At 43.7% G+C, this 12,500-nt stretch overlaps 1 protein-coding gene across 1 annotated transcript in view; it reads right to left on the bottom strand.

The window, feature by feature from the left end:
* LOC124029874 (adhesion G protein-coupled receptor E1-like) overlaps positions 1-9,305 on the bottom strand; it is a gene marked incomplete at both ends in the record, with an annotated part of 11,291 nt that extends 1,986 nt beyond the window's left edge. Inside the window, 2 exons of the mRNA XM_046341436.1 lie at positions 1,151-1,297; positions 9,072-9,305. Of these exons, the coding sequence (XP_046197392.1) occupies positions 1,151-1,297; positions 9,072-9,305 (381 nt within the window). The remainder of the gene's footprint in view (positions 1-1,150; positions 1,298-9,071) is intronic.
* Positions 9,306-12,500: the final 3,195 nt, after the last annotated feature.

Raw genomic sequence — 12,500 nt, 5'->3', positions numbered from 1 at the left:
ACACACACACAAGCTAGCTGACACCCAAACATCACACACACATACACACCTCCCAACACACCTCCCCGCACACACCTCCCCACAAAGACATCCTGATAGAGGAATTCTAAATTCCTGTATGTTTTATTGCCAAAACCAATTCGCACTCATTTCTAATTCATTAATGAGTTGTAAGTTCATTAATTATGCATGAAGTAGATTGAGACCAGTCTTAAAAGCCAAAGGTAACAGCGTTTATTACAAGAGAGTACTAAACGCATACACATATTTCCACAGGTTATAAACTGTAAATGACATCATCAGTTTCCCACCCTCTCTCCGATTCTCACAAGAGCCCATTGTTTTTAGGTCTGGACTCTCCTTCTACTCCCCCTATAAAACTACATTCCAAACTGTCTAAAAGATATACTTTTCTCCACTAATGGAACACCACCCAAACATTTCTTATCTGTCTGAAAAGCTATAGCATCTCTCCCCCTTAAACCCCGAGAGGCACAGACAATTAATTCGTTCTGCTTACATTTTCAGTAACAGCCAAGAACCAAGAACCCATGCATTTCATATCATAACATAATAGTATCAGAATAAATGGTTTTAATCAGAAATGTATATATAATTAATCATTTCAACTATAATTTCCTCTATCACATCCCCACACAGACATCCCCACACAGACATCCCCACACAGACATCTCCACACAGATATCCCCACACAGACATCCCCACACAGACATCCCCATACAGACATCCCCACACAGACATCCCCACACAGACATCCCCACACAGATATCCCCACACAGACATCCCCGCACAGATATCCCCACACAGACATCCCCGCACAGACATCCCCATACAGACATCCCCATACAGACATCCCCACACAGACATCCCCACACAGACATCCCCACACAGACATCCCCACACAGACATCCCCGCACAGACATCCCCATACAGACATCCCCATACAGACATCCCCACACAGACATCCCCATACAGACATCCCCACACAGACATTATTTTGTTCCAGTGTTCAGTTGTGTGGTTTTGAATAAATCAATATGGACACTTATAACGCAGCGTTTTGGTCCGATCCTTACTCCTCCTCAGATGAAGAGGAGGACAGTTGTTACACACACACTTGAATACTCACCCTTACAATCCCCAGTGAGAGCAGTAAAGTTGACAGTCGTTGTGGATCTGAACCCAGGTTGACACTGGCATTTGAAGCTCCCGAAGGTGTTGAGGCAAGCGGAGTTGCTGCCACAAACCTGTGGCTTTTCTTGGCACTCATTGAGATCTGAAGAGATAAGGACATATGGTGATAGAGCTGTGACTCACTAACCTCTCATCCAGTGACTCCCTAACCTCTCCTCCAGTGACTCCCTAACCTCTCCTCCAGTGATTCCCTAACCTCTCCTCCAGTGACTCCCTAAACTCTCCTCCAGTGATTCCTAACCTCTCCTCCAGTGACTCCCTAACCTCTCCTCCAGTGATTCCCTAACCTCTCCTCCAGTGATTCCCTAACCTCTTCTCCAGTGAATCCCTAACCTCTCCTCCAGTGATTCCCTAACCTCTCCTCCAGTGACTCCCTAAACTCCTCCTTCAGTGATTCCCAAACCCATCCTCCAGTGATTCCCTAACCTCTCCTCCAGTGATTCCCAAACCCATCCTCCAGTGATTCCCAAACCCATCCTCCAGTAATTCCCTAACCTCTCCTCCAGTGATTCCCTAACCCCTCCTCCAGTGATTCCCTAACCCCTCCTCCAGTTTTTCCCTAAACCCTCCTCCAGTGACTCCCTATCCTCTCCTCCAGTGACTCCCTAACCTCTCCTCCAGTGATTCCCTAACCCCTCCTCCAGTGATTCCCTAACCCCTCCTCCAGTTTTTCCCTAAACCCTCCTCCAGTGACTCCCTATCCTCTCCTCCAGTGACTCCCTAACCTCTCCTCCAGTGACTCCCTATCCTCTCCTCCAGTGACTCCCTATCCTCTCCTCCAGTGACTCCCTAACCTCTCCTCCAGTGACTCCCTATCCTCTCCTCCAGTGACTCCCTATCCTCTCCTCCAGTGACTCCCTATCCTCTCCTCCAGTGACTCCCTAACCTCTCCTCCAGTGACTCCCTATCCTCTCCTCCAGTGACTCCCTATCCTCTCCTCCAGTGACTCCCTATCCTCTCCTCCAGTGACTCCCTATCCTCTCCTCCAGTGACTCCCTATCCTCTCCTCCAGTGACTCCCTAACCTCTCCTCCAGTGACTCCCTATCCTCCTCCAGTGACTCCCTATCCAGTGACTCCCTAACCTCCTCCAGTGACTCCCTAACCCTCCTCCAGTGACTCCCTAACCCCTCCTCCAGTGACTCCCTATCCCTCCTCCAGTGACTCCCTATCCTCTCCTCCAGTGACTCCCTATCCTCTCCTCCAGTGACTCCCTATCCTCTCCTCCAGTGACTCCCTATCCTCTCCTCCAGTGACTCCCTAACCCCTCCTCCAGTGACTCCCTAACCTCCAGTGACTCCCTATCCTCTCCTCCAGTGACTCCCTATCCTCTCCTCCAGTGACTCCCTAACCTCTCCTCCAGTGACTCCCTAACCTCTCCTCCAGTGACTCCCTAACCTCTCCTCCAGTGACTCCCAAACCTCCTCCAGTGACTCCCTAACCTCTCCTCCAGTGATTCCCTAACCTCTCCTCCAGTGATTCCCTAACCTCTCCTCCAGTGATTCCCTAACCCCTCCTCCAGTTTTCCCTAAACCCTCCTCCAGTGACTCCCTATCCTCTCCTCCAGTGACTCCCTAACCTCTCCTCCAGTGATTCCCTAACCCCTCCTCCAGTTTTCCCTAAACCCTCCTCCAGTGACTCCCTATCCTCTCCTCCAGTGACTCCCTATCCTCTCCTCCAGTGACTCCCTATCCTCTCCTCCAGTGACTCCCTATCCTCTCCTCCAGTGACTCCCTATCCTCTCCTCCAGTGACTCCCTATCCTCTCCTCCAGTGACTCCCTATCCTCTCCTCCAGTGACTCCCTATCCTCTCCTCCAGTGACTCCCTATCCTCTCCTCCAGTGACTCCCTATCCTCTCCTCCAGTGACTCCCTATCCTCTCCTCCAGTGACTCCCTATCCTCTCCTCCAGTGACTCCCTAACCTCTCCTCCAGTGACTCCCTAACCTCTCCTCCAGTGACTCCCTATCCTCTCCTCCAGTGACTCCCTATCCTCTCCTCCAGTGACTCCCTATCCTCTCCTCCAGTGACTCCCTATCCTCTCCTCCAGTGACTCCCTAACCTCTCCTCCAGTGACTCCCTATCCTCTCCTCCAGTGACTCCCTAACCTCTCCTCCAGTGACTCCCTATCCTCTCCTCCAGTGACTCCCTAACCTCTCCTCCAGTGACTCCCTATCCTCTCCTCCAGTGACTCCCTATCCTCTCCTCCAGTGACTCCCTAAACCCTCCTCCAGTGACTCCCTATCCTCTCCTCCAGTGACTCCCTATCCTCTCCTCCAGTGACTCCCTAACCTCTCCTCCAGTGACTCCCTAACCTCTCCTCCAGTGACTCCCTAACCTCTCCTCCAGTGACTCCCTAACCTCTCCTCCAGTGACTCCCTATCCTCTCCTCCAGTGACTCCCTAACCTCTCCTCCAGTGACTCCCTAACCTCTCCTCCAGTGACTCCCTTATCCTCTCCTCCAGTGACTCCCTATCCTCCTCCAGTGACTCCCTAACCTCTCCTCCAGTGACTCCCTATCCTCAGTCCTCCAGTGACTCCCTATTTCCTCCAGTGACTCCCTGTATCTCCTCCAGTGACTCCTAACCTCTCCTCCAGTGACTCCCTAATCTCCTCCAGTGACTCCCTATCCTCTCCTCCAGTGACTCCCTGATGATCTCCTCCAGTGACTCCCTATTTCCTCCAGTGACTCCCTATCCTCTCCTCCAGTGATTCCCTAACCCCTCCTCCAGTTTTCCCTAAACCCTCCTCCAGTGACTCCCTATCCTCTCCTCCAGTGATTTAAGGAATGAACCTTGATGATCAGGTGATTCCCTAACCCCTCCTCCAGTTTTTCCCTAAACCCTCCTCCAGTGACTCCCTATCCTCTCCTCCAGTGACTGAAAGGCCTCTGATCAGTGACTCCCTATCCTCTCCTTTAGTGACTCCCTAACCTCTCCTCAGTGACTCCCTATCCTCTCCTCCAGTGACTCCCTATCCTCTCCTCCAGTGACTCCCTAACCTCTCCTCCAGTGACTCCTCCTCTCCTCCAGTGACCCCTATCCTCTCCTCCAGTGACTCCCTATCCTCTCCTCCAGTGACTCCCTAATTTAAGGACTCCCTAACCTCTCCTCAGTGACTCCCTATCCTCTCCTCCAGTGACTCCCTATCCTCTCCTCCAGTGACTCCCTATCCTCTCCTCCAGTGACTCCCTATTTAAGTGAATGAAACCCCTCCTCCAGTTTTTCCATTAAACCCTCCTCCAGTGACTCCCTATCCTCTCCTCCAGTGACTCCCTAACCTCTTTCCAGTGATTCCCTAACCCCTCCTCCAGTTTTCCCTAAACCCTCCTCCAGTGACTCCCTATCCTCTCCTCCAGTGACTCCCTATCCTCTCCTCCAGTGACTCCCTATCCTTCCTCCAGTGACTCCCTATCCTCTCCTCCAGTGACTTAAACCCTCCTCCAGTGACTCCCTATCCTCTGACCAGTGACTCCCTATTTCCTCCAGTGACTCCCTATCCTCTCCTCCAGTGACCCCTAACCTCTCCTCCAGTGACTCCCTAACTCTCCTCCAGTGACTCCCTAACCTCTCCTCCAGTGACTCCCTGATCCTCTCCTCCAGTGACTCCCTAACCTTCCTCCAGTGACTCCCTAACCTCTCCTCCAGTGACTCATTAGATCAGCTGATTTCCAGTGACTCAAGACAGTCCATGATATTTGATGTATTCCAGAACAGTAGCTGATTTAAGGAATGAAAGGCTTGATGATCAGGTGACCATTAGAATCAGCTGATTTAAGGAATGAAAGGCTTGATGATCAGGTGACCATTAGAATCAGCTGATTTAAGGAATGAAAGGCTTGATGATCAGGTGACCATTAGAATCAGCTGATTTAAGGAATGAAAGGCTTGATGATCAGGTGACCATTAGAATCAGCTGATTTAAGGAATGAAAGGCTTGATGATCAGGTTACCATTAGAATCAGCTGATTTAAGGAATGAAAGGCTTGATGATCAGGTGACCATTAGAATCAGCTGATTTAAGGAATGAAAGGCTTGATGATCAGGTTACCATTAGAATCAGCTGATTTAAGGAATGAAAGGCTTGATGATCAGGTGACCATTAGAATCAGCTGATTTAAGGAATGAAAGGCTTGATGATCAGGTTACCATTAGAATCAGCTGATTTAAGGAATGAAAGGCTTGATGATCAGGTGACCATTAGAATCAGCTGATTTAAGGAATGAAAGGCTTGATGATCAGGTGACCATTAGAATCAGCTGATTTAAGGAATGAAAGGCTTGATGATCAGGTGACCATTAGAATCAGCTGATTTAAGGAATGAAAGGCTTGATGATCAGGTGACCATTAGAATCAGCTGATTTAAGGAATGAAAGGCTTGATGATCAGGTGACCATTAGAATCAGCTGATTTAAGGAATGAAAGGCTTGATGATCAGGTTACCATTAGAATCAGCTGATTTAAGGAATGAAAGGCTTGATGATCAGGTGACCATTAGAATCAGCTGATTTAAGGAATGAAAGGCTTGATGATCAGGTGACCATTAGAATCAGCTGATTTAAGGAATGAAAGGCTTGATGATCAGGTGACCATTAGAATCAGCTGATTTAGGGAATGAAAGGCTTGATGATCAGGTGACCATTAGAATCAGCTGTGCTAGTTGTGGAATACATCAAAGAACAGGACAGTCTGTGGTTCTAGGGAGAACTTGGGATCACTGATCGACAAACTCTCAATATGGCACAGAACAGAGGAGATATTGCAAAAGTAATGTTTTGTTCCATAACATGTAACAATCACACAGACACAAACACAAGCTAAACTGAGACCCCAGCCTCACACCTGGCATGAGCTGTTTGTTCCACATGAATACATCAGTACGATTTCACAATGACACATTTACATAGAACAATATCATTATCAGCCCCCTCCCCAACTACACATAGAACAATATCATTATCCCCCTCATTATCAGCACCTTCCCCCTTCCCCACCAACACATAGAACAATATCATTATCCCCCTCATTATCAGCACCTTCCCCCTTCCCCACCAACACATAGAATAATATCATTATCCCCCTCATTATCAGCACCTTCCCCCTTCCCCACCTACACATAGAACAATATCATTATCCCCCTCATTATCAGCACCTTCCCCTTTCCCCACCTAACATAGAATAATATCATTATCCCCCCACCCACACATAGAATAATATCATTATCCACCCCTCCCCACCTACACATAGAATAATATCATTATCCCCCCCCACCTACACATAGAATAATATCATTATCACCCCTCCCTCTCCCCACCTACACATAGACCAATATCATGAACCTACATTAATATCATTATCCTCCCCCTCCCCACCTACACATAGAATAATATCATTATTTACACATAGAATAATATCATTATCCCCCTGACCTACACATGAAAAATATCATTATCACCCATCCCTGATTACACATAGAATAAAATAATTATCCTCCCCCCTCCCCACCTACCATATAATAATATCATTATCACCCCCCCCCACCTACACATAGAATAATATGATTATCCCCCCTCCCCACCTACAGAATAATATCATTATCCACCCCTCCCCACCTACACATAGAATAATATCATTATCCTCCCCACCTACATAGAATAATATCATTATCCCCCCTCCCCACCTACACATAGAATAATATCATTATCTCCCCATTACACATAGAATAATATCATTATCCCCCTCCCCACCTACACATAGAATAATATCATTATCCACCCCTCCCCACCTACACATAGAATAATATCATTATCCCCCTCCCCCACCTACACATAGAATAATATCATTATCCAACATACACATAGAATAATATCATTATTTACACATAGAATAATATCATTATCCCCCTCCCCACCTGACATATAATAATATCATTATTCCCCCACCCCACCTACACATAGAATAATATCATTATCCCCCCTCCCCACCCACACATAGAATAATATCATTATCCCCCCCCTCCCCACCTACACATAGAATAATATCATTATCCCCCCACCTACACATAGAATAAGCTTATCCCCCTCCCCACCTACACATAGAATAATATCATTATCCCCCTCCCCATTGAAGACCACCTACACATGAGAATAATATCATTATCCCCCCAGGTTACACATGAATAGATATCATTATCCCCCCACCTACACATATGTAATATCATTATTCAGGTACTTTCACATAGAATAAGCTGATTTAAGGACACATGAATAATATATCCCCCCTCAGGTTACCATTAGAATCAGCTGATTTAAGGAATGAAAGGCTTGATGATCAGGTGACCATTAGAATCAGCTGTGCTAGTTGTGGAATACATCAAAGAACAGGACAGTCTGTGGTTCTAGAGGAGAACTTGGGGGATCACTGATCGACAAACTCTCAATATGGCACAGAACAGAGGAGATATTGCAAAAGTAATGTTTTGTTCCCATAACATGTAACAATCACACAGACACAAACACAAGCTAAACTGAGACCCCAGCCTCACACCTGGCATGAGCTGTTTGTTCCACATGAATACATCAGTACGTACGTTCACAATGACACAATTTACATAGAACAATATCATTATCAGCCCCCTCCCCAACTACACATAGAACAATATCATTATCCTCCTCATTATCAGCACCTTCCCCCTTCCCCACCAACACATAGAACAATATCATTATCCCCCTCATTATCAGCACCTTCCCCCTTCCCCACCAACACATAGAACAATATCATTATCCCCCTCATTATCAGCACCTTCCCCCTTCCCCACCTACACATAGAACAATATCATTATCCCCCTCATTATCAGCACCTTCCCCCTTCCCCACCAACACATAGAATACAATCATTATCCACCCCTCCCCACCTACACATAGAATAATATCATTATCACCCCTCCCCACCTACACATAGAATAATATCATTATCACCCCCTCCCCACCAACACATAGAATACAATCATTATCCACCCCTCCCCACCTACACATAGAATAATATCATTATCACCCCTCCCCACCTACACATAGAATAATATCATTATCCCCCTCCCCACCTACACATATAAAAAATATCATTATCACCCACTCCCCAACTACACATAGAATAAAATCATTATCCTCCTCCCCACCTACACATAAAATAATATCATTATCACCCCTCCCTCCACCTACACATAGAATAATATGATTATCCACCCCCTCCCCACCTACACATAGAATAACATCATTATCCACCCCCTCCCCACCTACACATAGAATAATATCATTATCACCCCTCCCCACCTACACATAGAATAATATCATTATCCCCCCTCCCCACCTACAGATAGAAAAATATCATTATCACCCACTCCCCAACTACACATAGAATAAAATCATTATCCTCCTCCCCACCTACACATAAAATAATATCATTATCACCCCTCCCCCACTACACATAGAATAATATGATTATCCACCCCCTCCCCACCTACACATAGAATAACATCATTATCCACCCCCTCCCCACCCACACATAGAATAATATCATTATCCACCCCTCCCCACCTACACATAGAATAATATCATTATCTCCCCTCCCCACTCACACATAGAATAATATAATTATCCACCCCCTCCCCACCTACACATAGAATAACATCATTATCCACCCCTCCCCACCTACACATAGAATAATATCATTATCACCCCTCCCCACCTACACATAGAATAATATCATTATCCCCCATCTACACATAGAATAATATCATTATCCCCCCTCCCCACCCACACATAGAATAATATCATTATCCACCCCTCCCCATTGAATACTCACCCTTACACTTCCCAGTGAGAGGAGTAAAGTCGACAGTCGTTGTGGATATGAACCCAGGTTGACACTGACAGTAGAAGCTTCCATATGTGTTGTAACACGTGGCAGTACTTTGACAGGGTGGGGTAGGTTCCAACTCTTTACACTCATCTATATCATCACATTGTTTCCCTTTGACTATGAAGCCCAGGCCGCAATCTCTGGCCTCTTGGTTCCCCAGAAGAGTGAAATGAAGACCTGTGAGGAGACACAGAGAGACAGAGAGAGACAGAGAGAGACAGAGAAACAGAGAGTCTTATTCAACCAGTTTCCTGAAAAGTGCTGTGTCAACACCACAGCACTCTGGACCTCGTTGGGATGCAATTATTTTTTTATTTTTTTAAACAATTTGTTCATCCCAAATTGCACTCTGTTCCATAGGCTAGTGCATTATAAGCACATGGGTATAATCACGAGGAAAATACATATTCTCCACATTGCAACTTTAGCTCGGTTACTAAACTGAAGTTTAGGAGAGGAGACAGAGATATTATAGCTAGGTTACTAAACTGATGTAGAGTAGAGAAGACAGAGATATTATAACTAGGTTACTAAACTGATGTAGAGTAGAGAAGACAGAGATATTATAGCTAGGTTACTAAACTGAAGTATAGTAGAGAAGAGACAGAGATATTATAGAAGACTAGGTTACTAAACTGAAGTATAGTAGAGAAGACAGAGATATTATAGCTAGGTTACTAAACTGAAGTATAGTAAACTGAGAAGACAGAGATATTATAGCTAGGTTACTAAACTGAAGTATAGTAGAGAAGACAGAGATATTATAGCTAGGTTACTAAACTGAAGTATAGTAGAGAAGACAGAGATATTATAACTAGGTTACTAAACTGAAGTATAGTAGAGAAGACAGAGATATTATAAATAGGTTACTAAACTGAAGTATAGTAGAGAAGACAGAGATATTATAACTAGGTTACTAAACTGAAGTATAGTAGAGAAGACAGAGATATTATAACTAGGTTACTAAACTGAAGTATAGTAGAGAAGACAGAGATATTATAACTAGGTTACTAAACTGAAGTATAGTAGAGAAGACAGAGATATTATAACTAGGTTACTAAACTGAAGTATAGTAGAGAAGACAGAGATATTATAACTAGGTTACTAAACTGAAGTATAGTAGAGAAGACAGACAGAGATAGTATATTATAAATAGGTTACTAAACTGAAGTATAGTAGAGAAGACAGAGATATTATAACTAGGTTACTAAACTGAAGTATAGTAGAGAAGACAGAGATATTATAACTAGGTTACTAAACTGAAGTATAGTAGAGAAGACAGAGATATTATAACTAGGTTACTAAACTGAAGTATAGTAGAGAAGACAGAGATATTATAACTAGGTTACTAAACTGAAGTATAGTAGAGAAGACAGGGATATTATAACTAGGTTACTAAACTGAAGTATAGTAGAGAAGACAGAGATATTATAACTAGGTTACTAAACTGAAGTATAGTAGAGAAGACAGGGATATTATAAATAGGTTACTAAACTGAAGTATAGTAGAGAAGACAGGGATATTATAACTAGGTTACTAAACTGAAGTATAGTAGAGAAGACAGAGATATTATAACTAGGTTACTAAACTGAAGTATAGGAGTAAAGACAGAGATATTATAACTAGGTTACTAAACTGAAGTATAGTAGAAAAGACAGAAGAGATATAGTATATTACTAGGTTACAAACTGAAAGTCAATGGAATATCAGTTACAAAATATATTTTACTGTTTCATTATGAGTTTTGAGTTCAGCAGTAAAGATATCAGATATATTGAACAAAAACTATATTTTACTTGTTTCATTATGTTTTGCATTTCAGAAGAGTGTCTTCTATGAAGCCACATAATCATGATAATGTATAGATATCACTGAACACAGAGTGAGTCCTTGTAACATGTAAAGATATCACTATCACTGAACACAGAGTGAGTCCTTGTAACATGTAAAGATATCACTATCACTGAACACAGAGTGAGTCCTTCCAAATTATTATGTGACTTGTTTTAGCACTCAGTTCTGAACTTATTTAGGCTTGACATAACAAAGGGGTTGAGTACTTATTGTCTGTCTGTCTGTCTGTCTGTCTGTCTGTCTGTCTGTCTGTCTGTCTGTCTGTCTGTCTGTCTGTCTGTCTGTCTGTCTGTCTGTCTGTCTGTCTGTCTGTCTGTCTGTCTGTCTGTCTGTCTGTCTGTCTGTCTGTCTGTCTGTCTGTCTGTCTGTCTGTCTGTCTGTCTGTCTGTCTGTCTGTCTGTCTGTCTGTCTGTCTGTCTGTCTGTCTGTCTGTCTGTCTGTCTGTCTGTCTGTCTGTCTGTCTGTCTGTCTGAAATATGTGTCTCTAATATGGTCATACATTGGGCAGGAGGATAGGAAGTGCAGCTCAGTTTCCACCTCATTTTGTGGGCAGTGTGCACATATCCTGTCTTCTCTTGAGAGCCAGATCTGCTTTCAGCGGTCTTTCTCAATAGTAAGGCTATGCTCACTCAGTCAAGGCGAAGAAGTAGAGAAATCTGTCCTCGTATCAGACCTGGGTTCAAATACTGTTTAAAACATTTCAGATCCTTTCATATCTAGCCTGTCTGAAGTGCTGTATGGGCAGGGTTTGTACGGTAGACACTATTCTATTGGTTCAATTACTCCAGGCAAACTCAATAAAACTCAATAAAGCCCAGATTAACTGTTTGCAATATATATCGAGTAGTATTTGAACCCAGCTCTGACTCATTCAGGGACTCTCCAAATAGCCAACTGGTGTCAGTGGTGCAACTCTGTTGATTCCTGGAAACAGTGGTATTCTGACAGTAATAAATAACAGAACATAGCCTGAACATAGTACTACATCCATAACATCCATGGAACAACTACCTGAACATAGTACTACATCCATTACATAACTACCTGAACATAGTACTACATCTATAACATCCATAACACAACTACCTGAACATAGTACTACATCCATAACATAACTACCTGAACATAGTACTACATCCATAACATAACTACCTGAACATAGTACTACATCTATAACATCCATAACACAACTACCTGAACATAGTACTACATCCATTACATAACTACATCCACTACATCCATCACATGTAGTTACATAACTACCTGAACATAGTACTACATCTATAACATTATAACATCCATTACATAACTACCTGAACATAGTACTACATCCATTACATAGTACTACATCCACTACATCCATTACATGTAGTTACATAACTACCTGAACATAGTACTACATCTATAACATCTATAACATCCATAACACAACTACCTGAACATAGTACTACATCTATATATATATATATATATATATATGCTTTTATCCAAAGCGACTTACAGTCAATGTGTGCATAC

Source organism: Oncorhynchus gorbuscha, unplaced genomic scaffold (genome assembly GCF_021184085.1).
Source record: "Oncorhynchus gorbuscha isolate QuinsamMale2020 ecotype Even-year unplaced genomic scaffold, OgorEven_v1.0 Un_scaffold_8034, whole genome shotgun sequence".
Taxonomy (NCBI): domain Eukaryota; kingdom Metazoa; phylum Chordata; class Actinopteri; order Salmoniformes; family Salmonidae; genus Oncorhynchus; species Oncorhynchus gorbuscha.
Note: the sequence above shows the minus strand (reverse complement) of the source record. Positions and strands in the feature narration are given on the sequence as shown.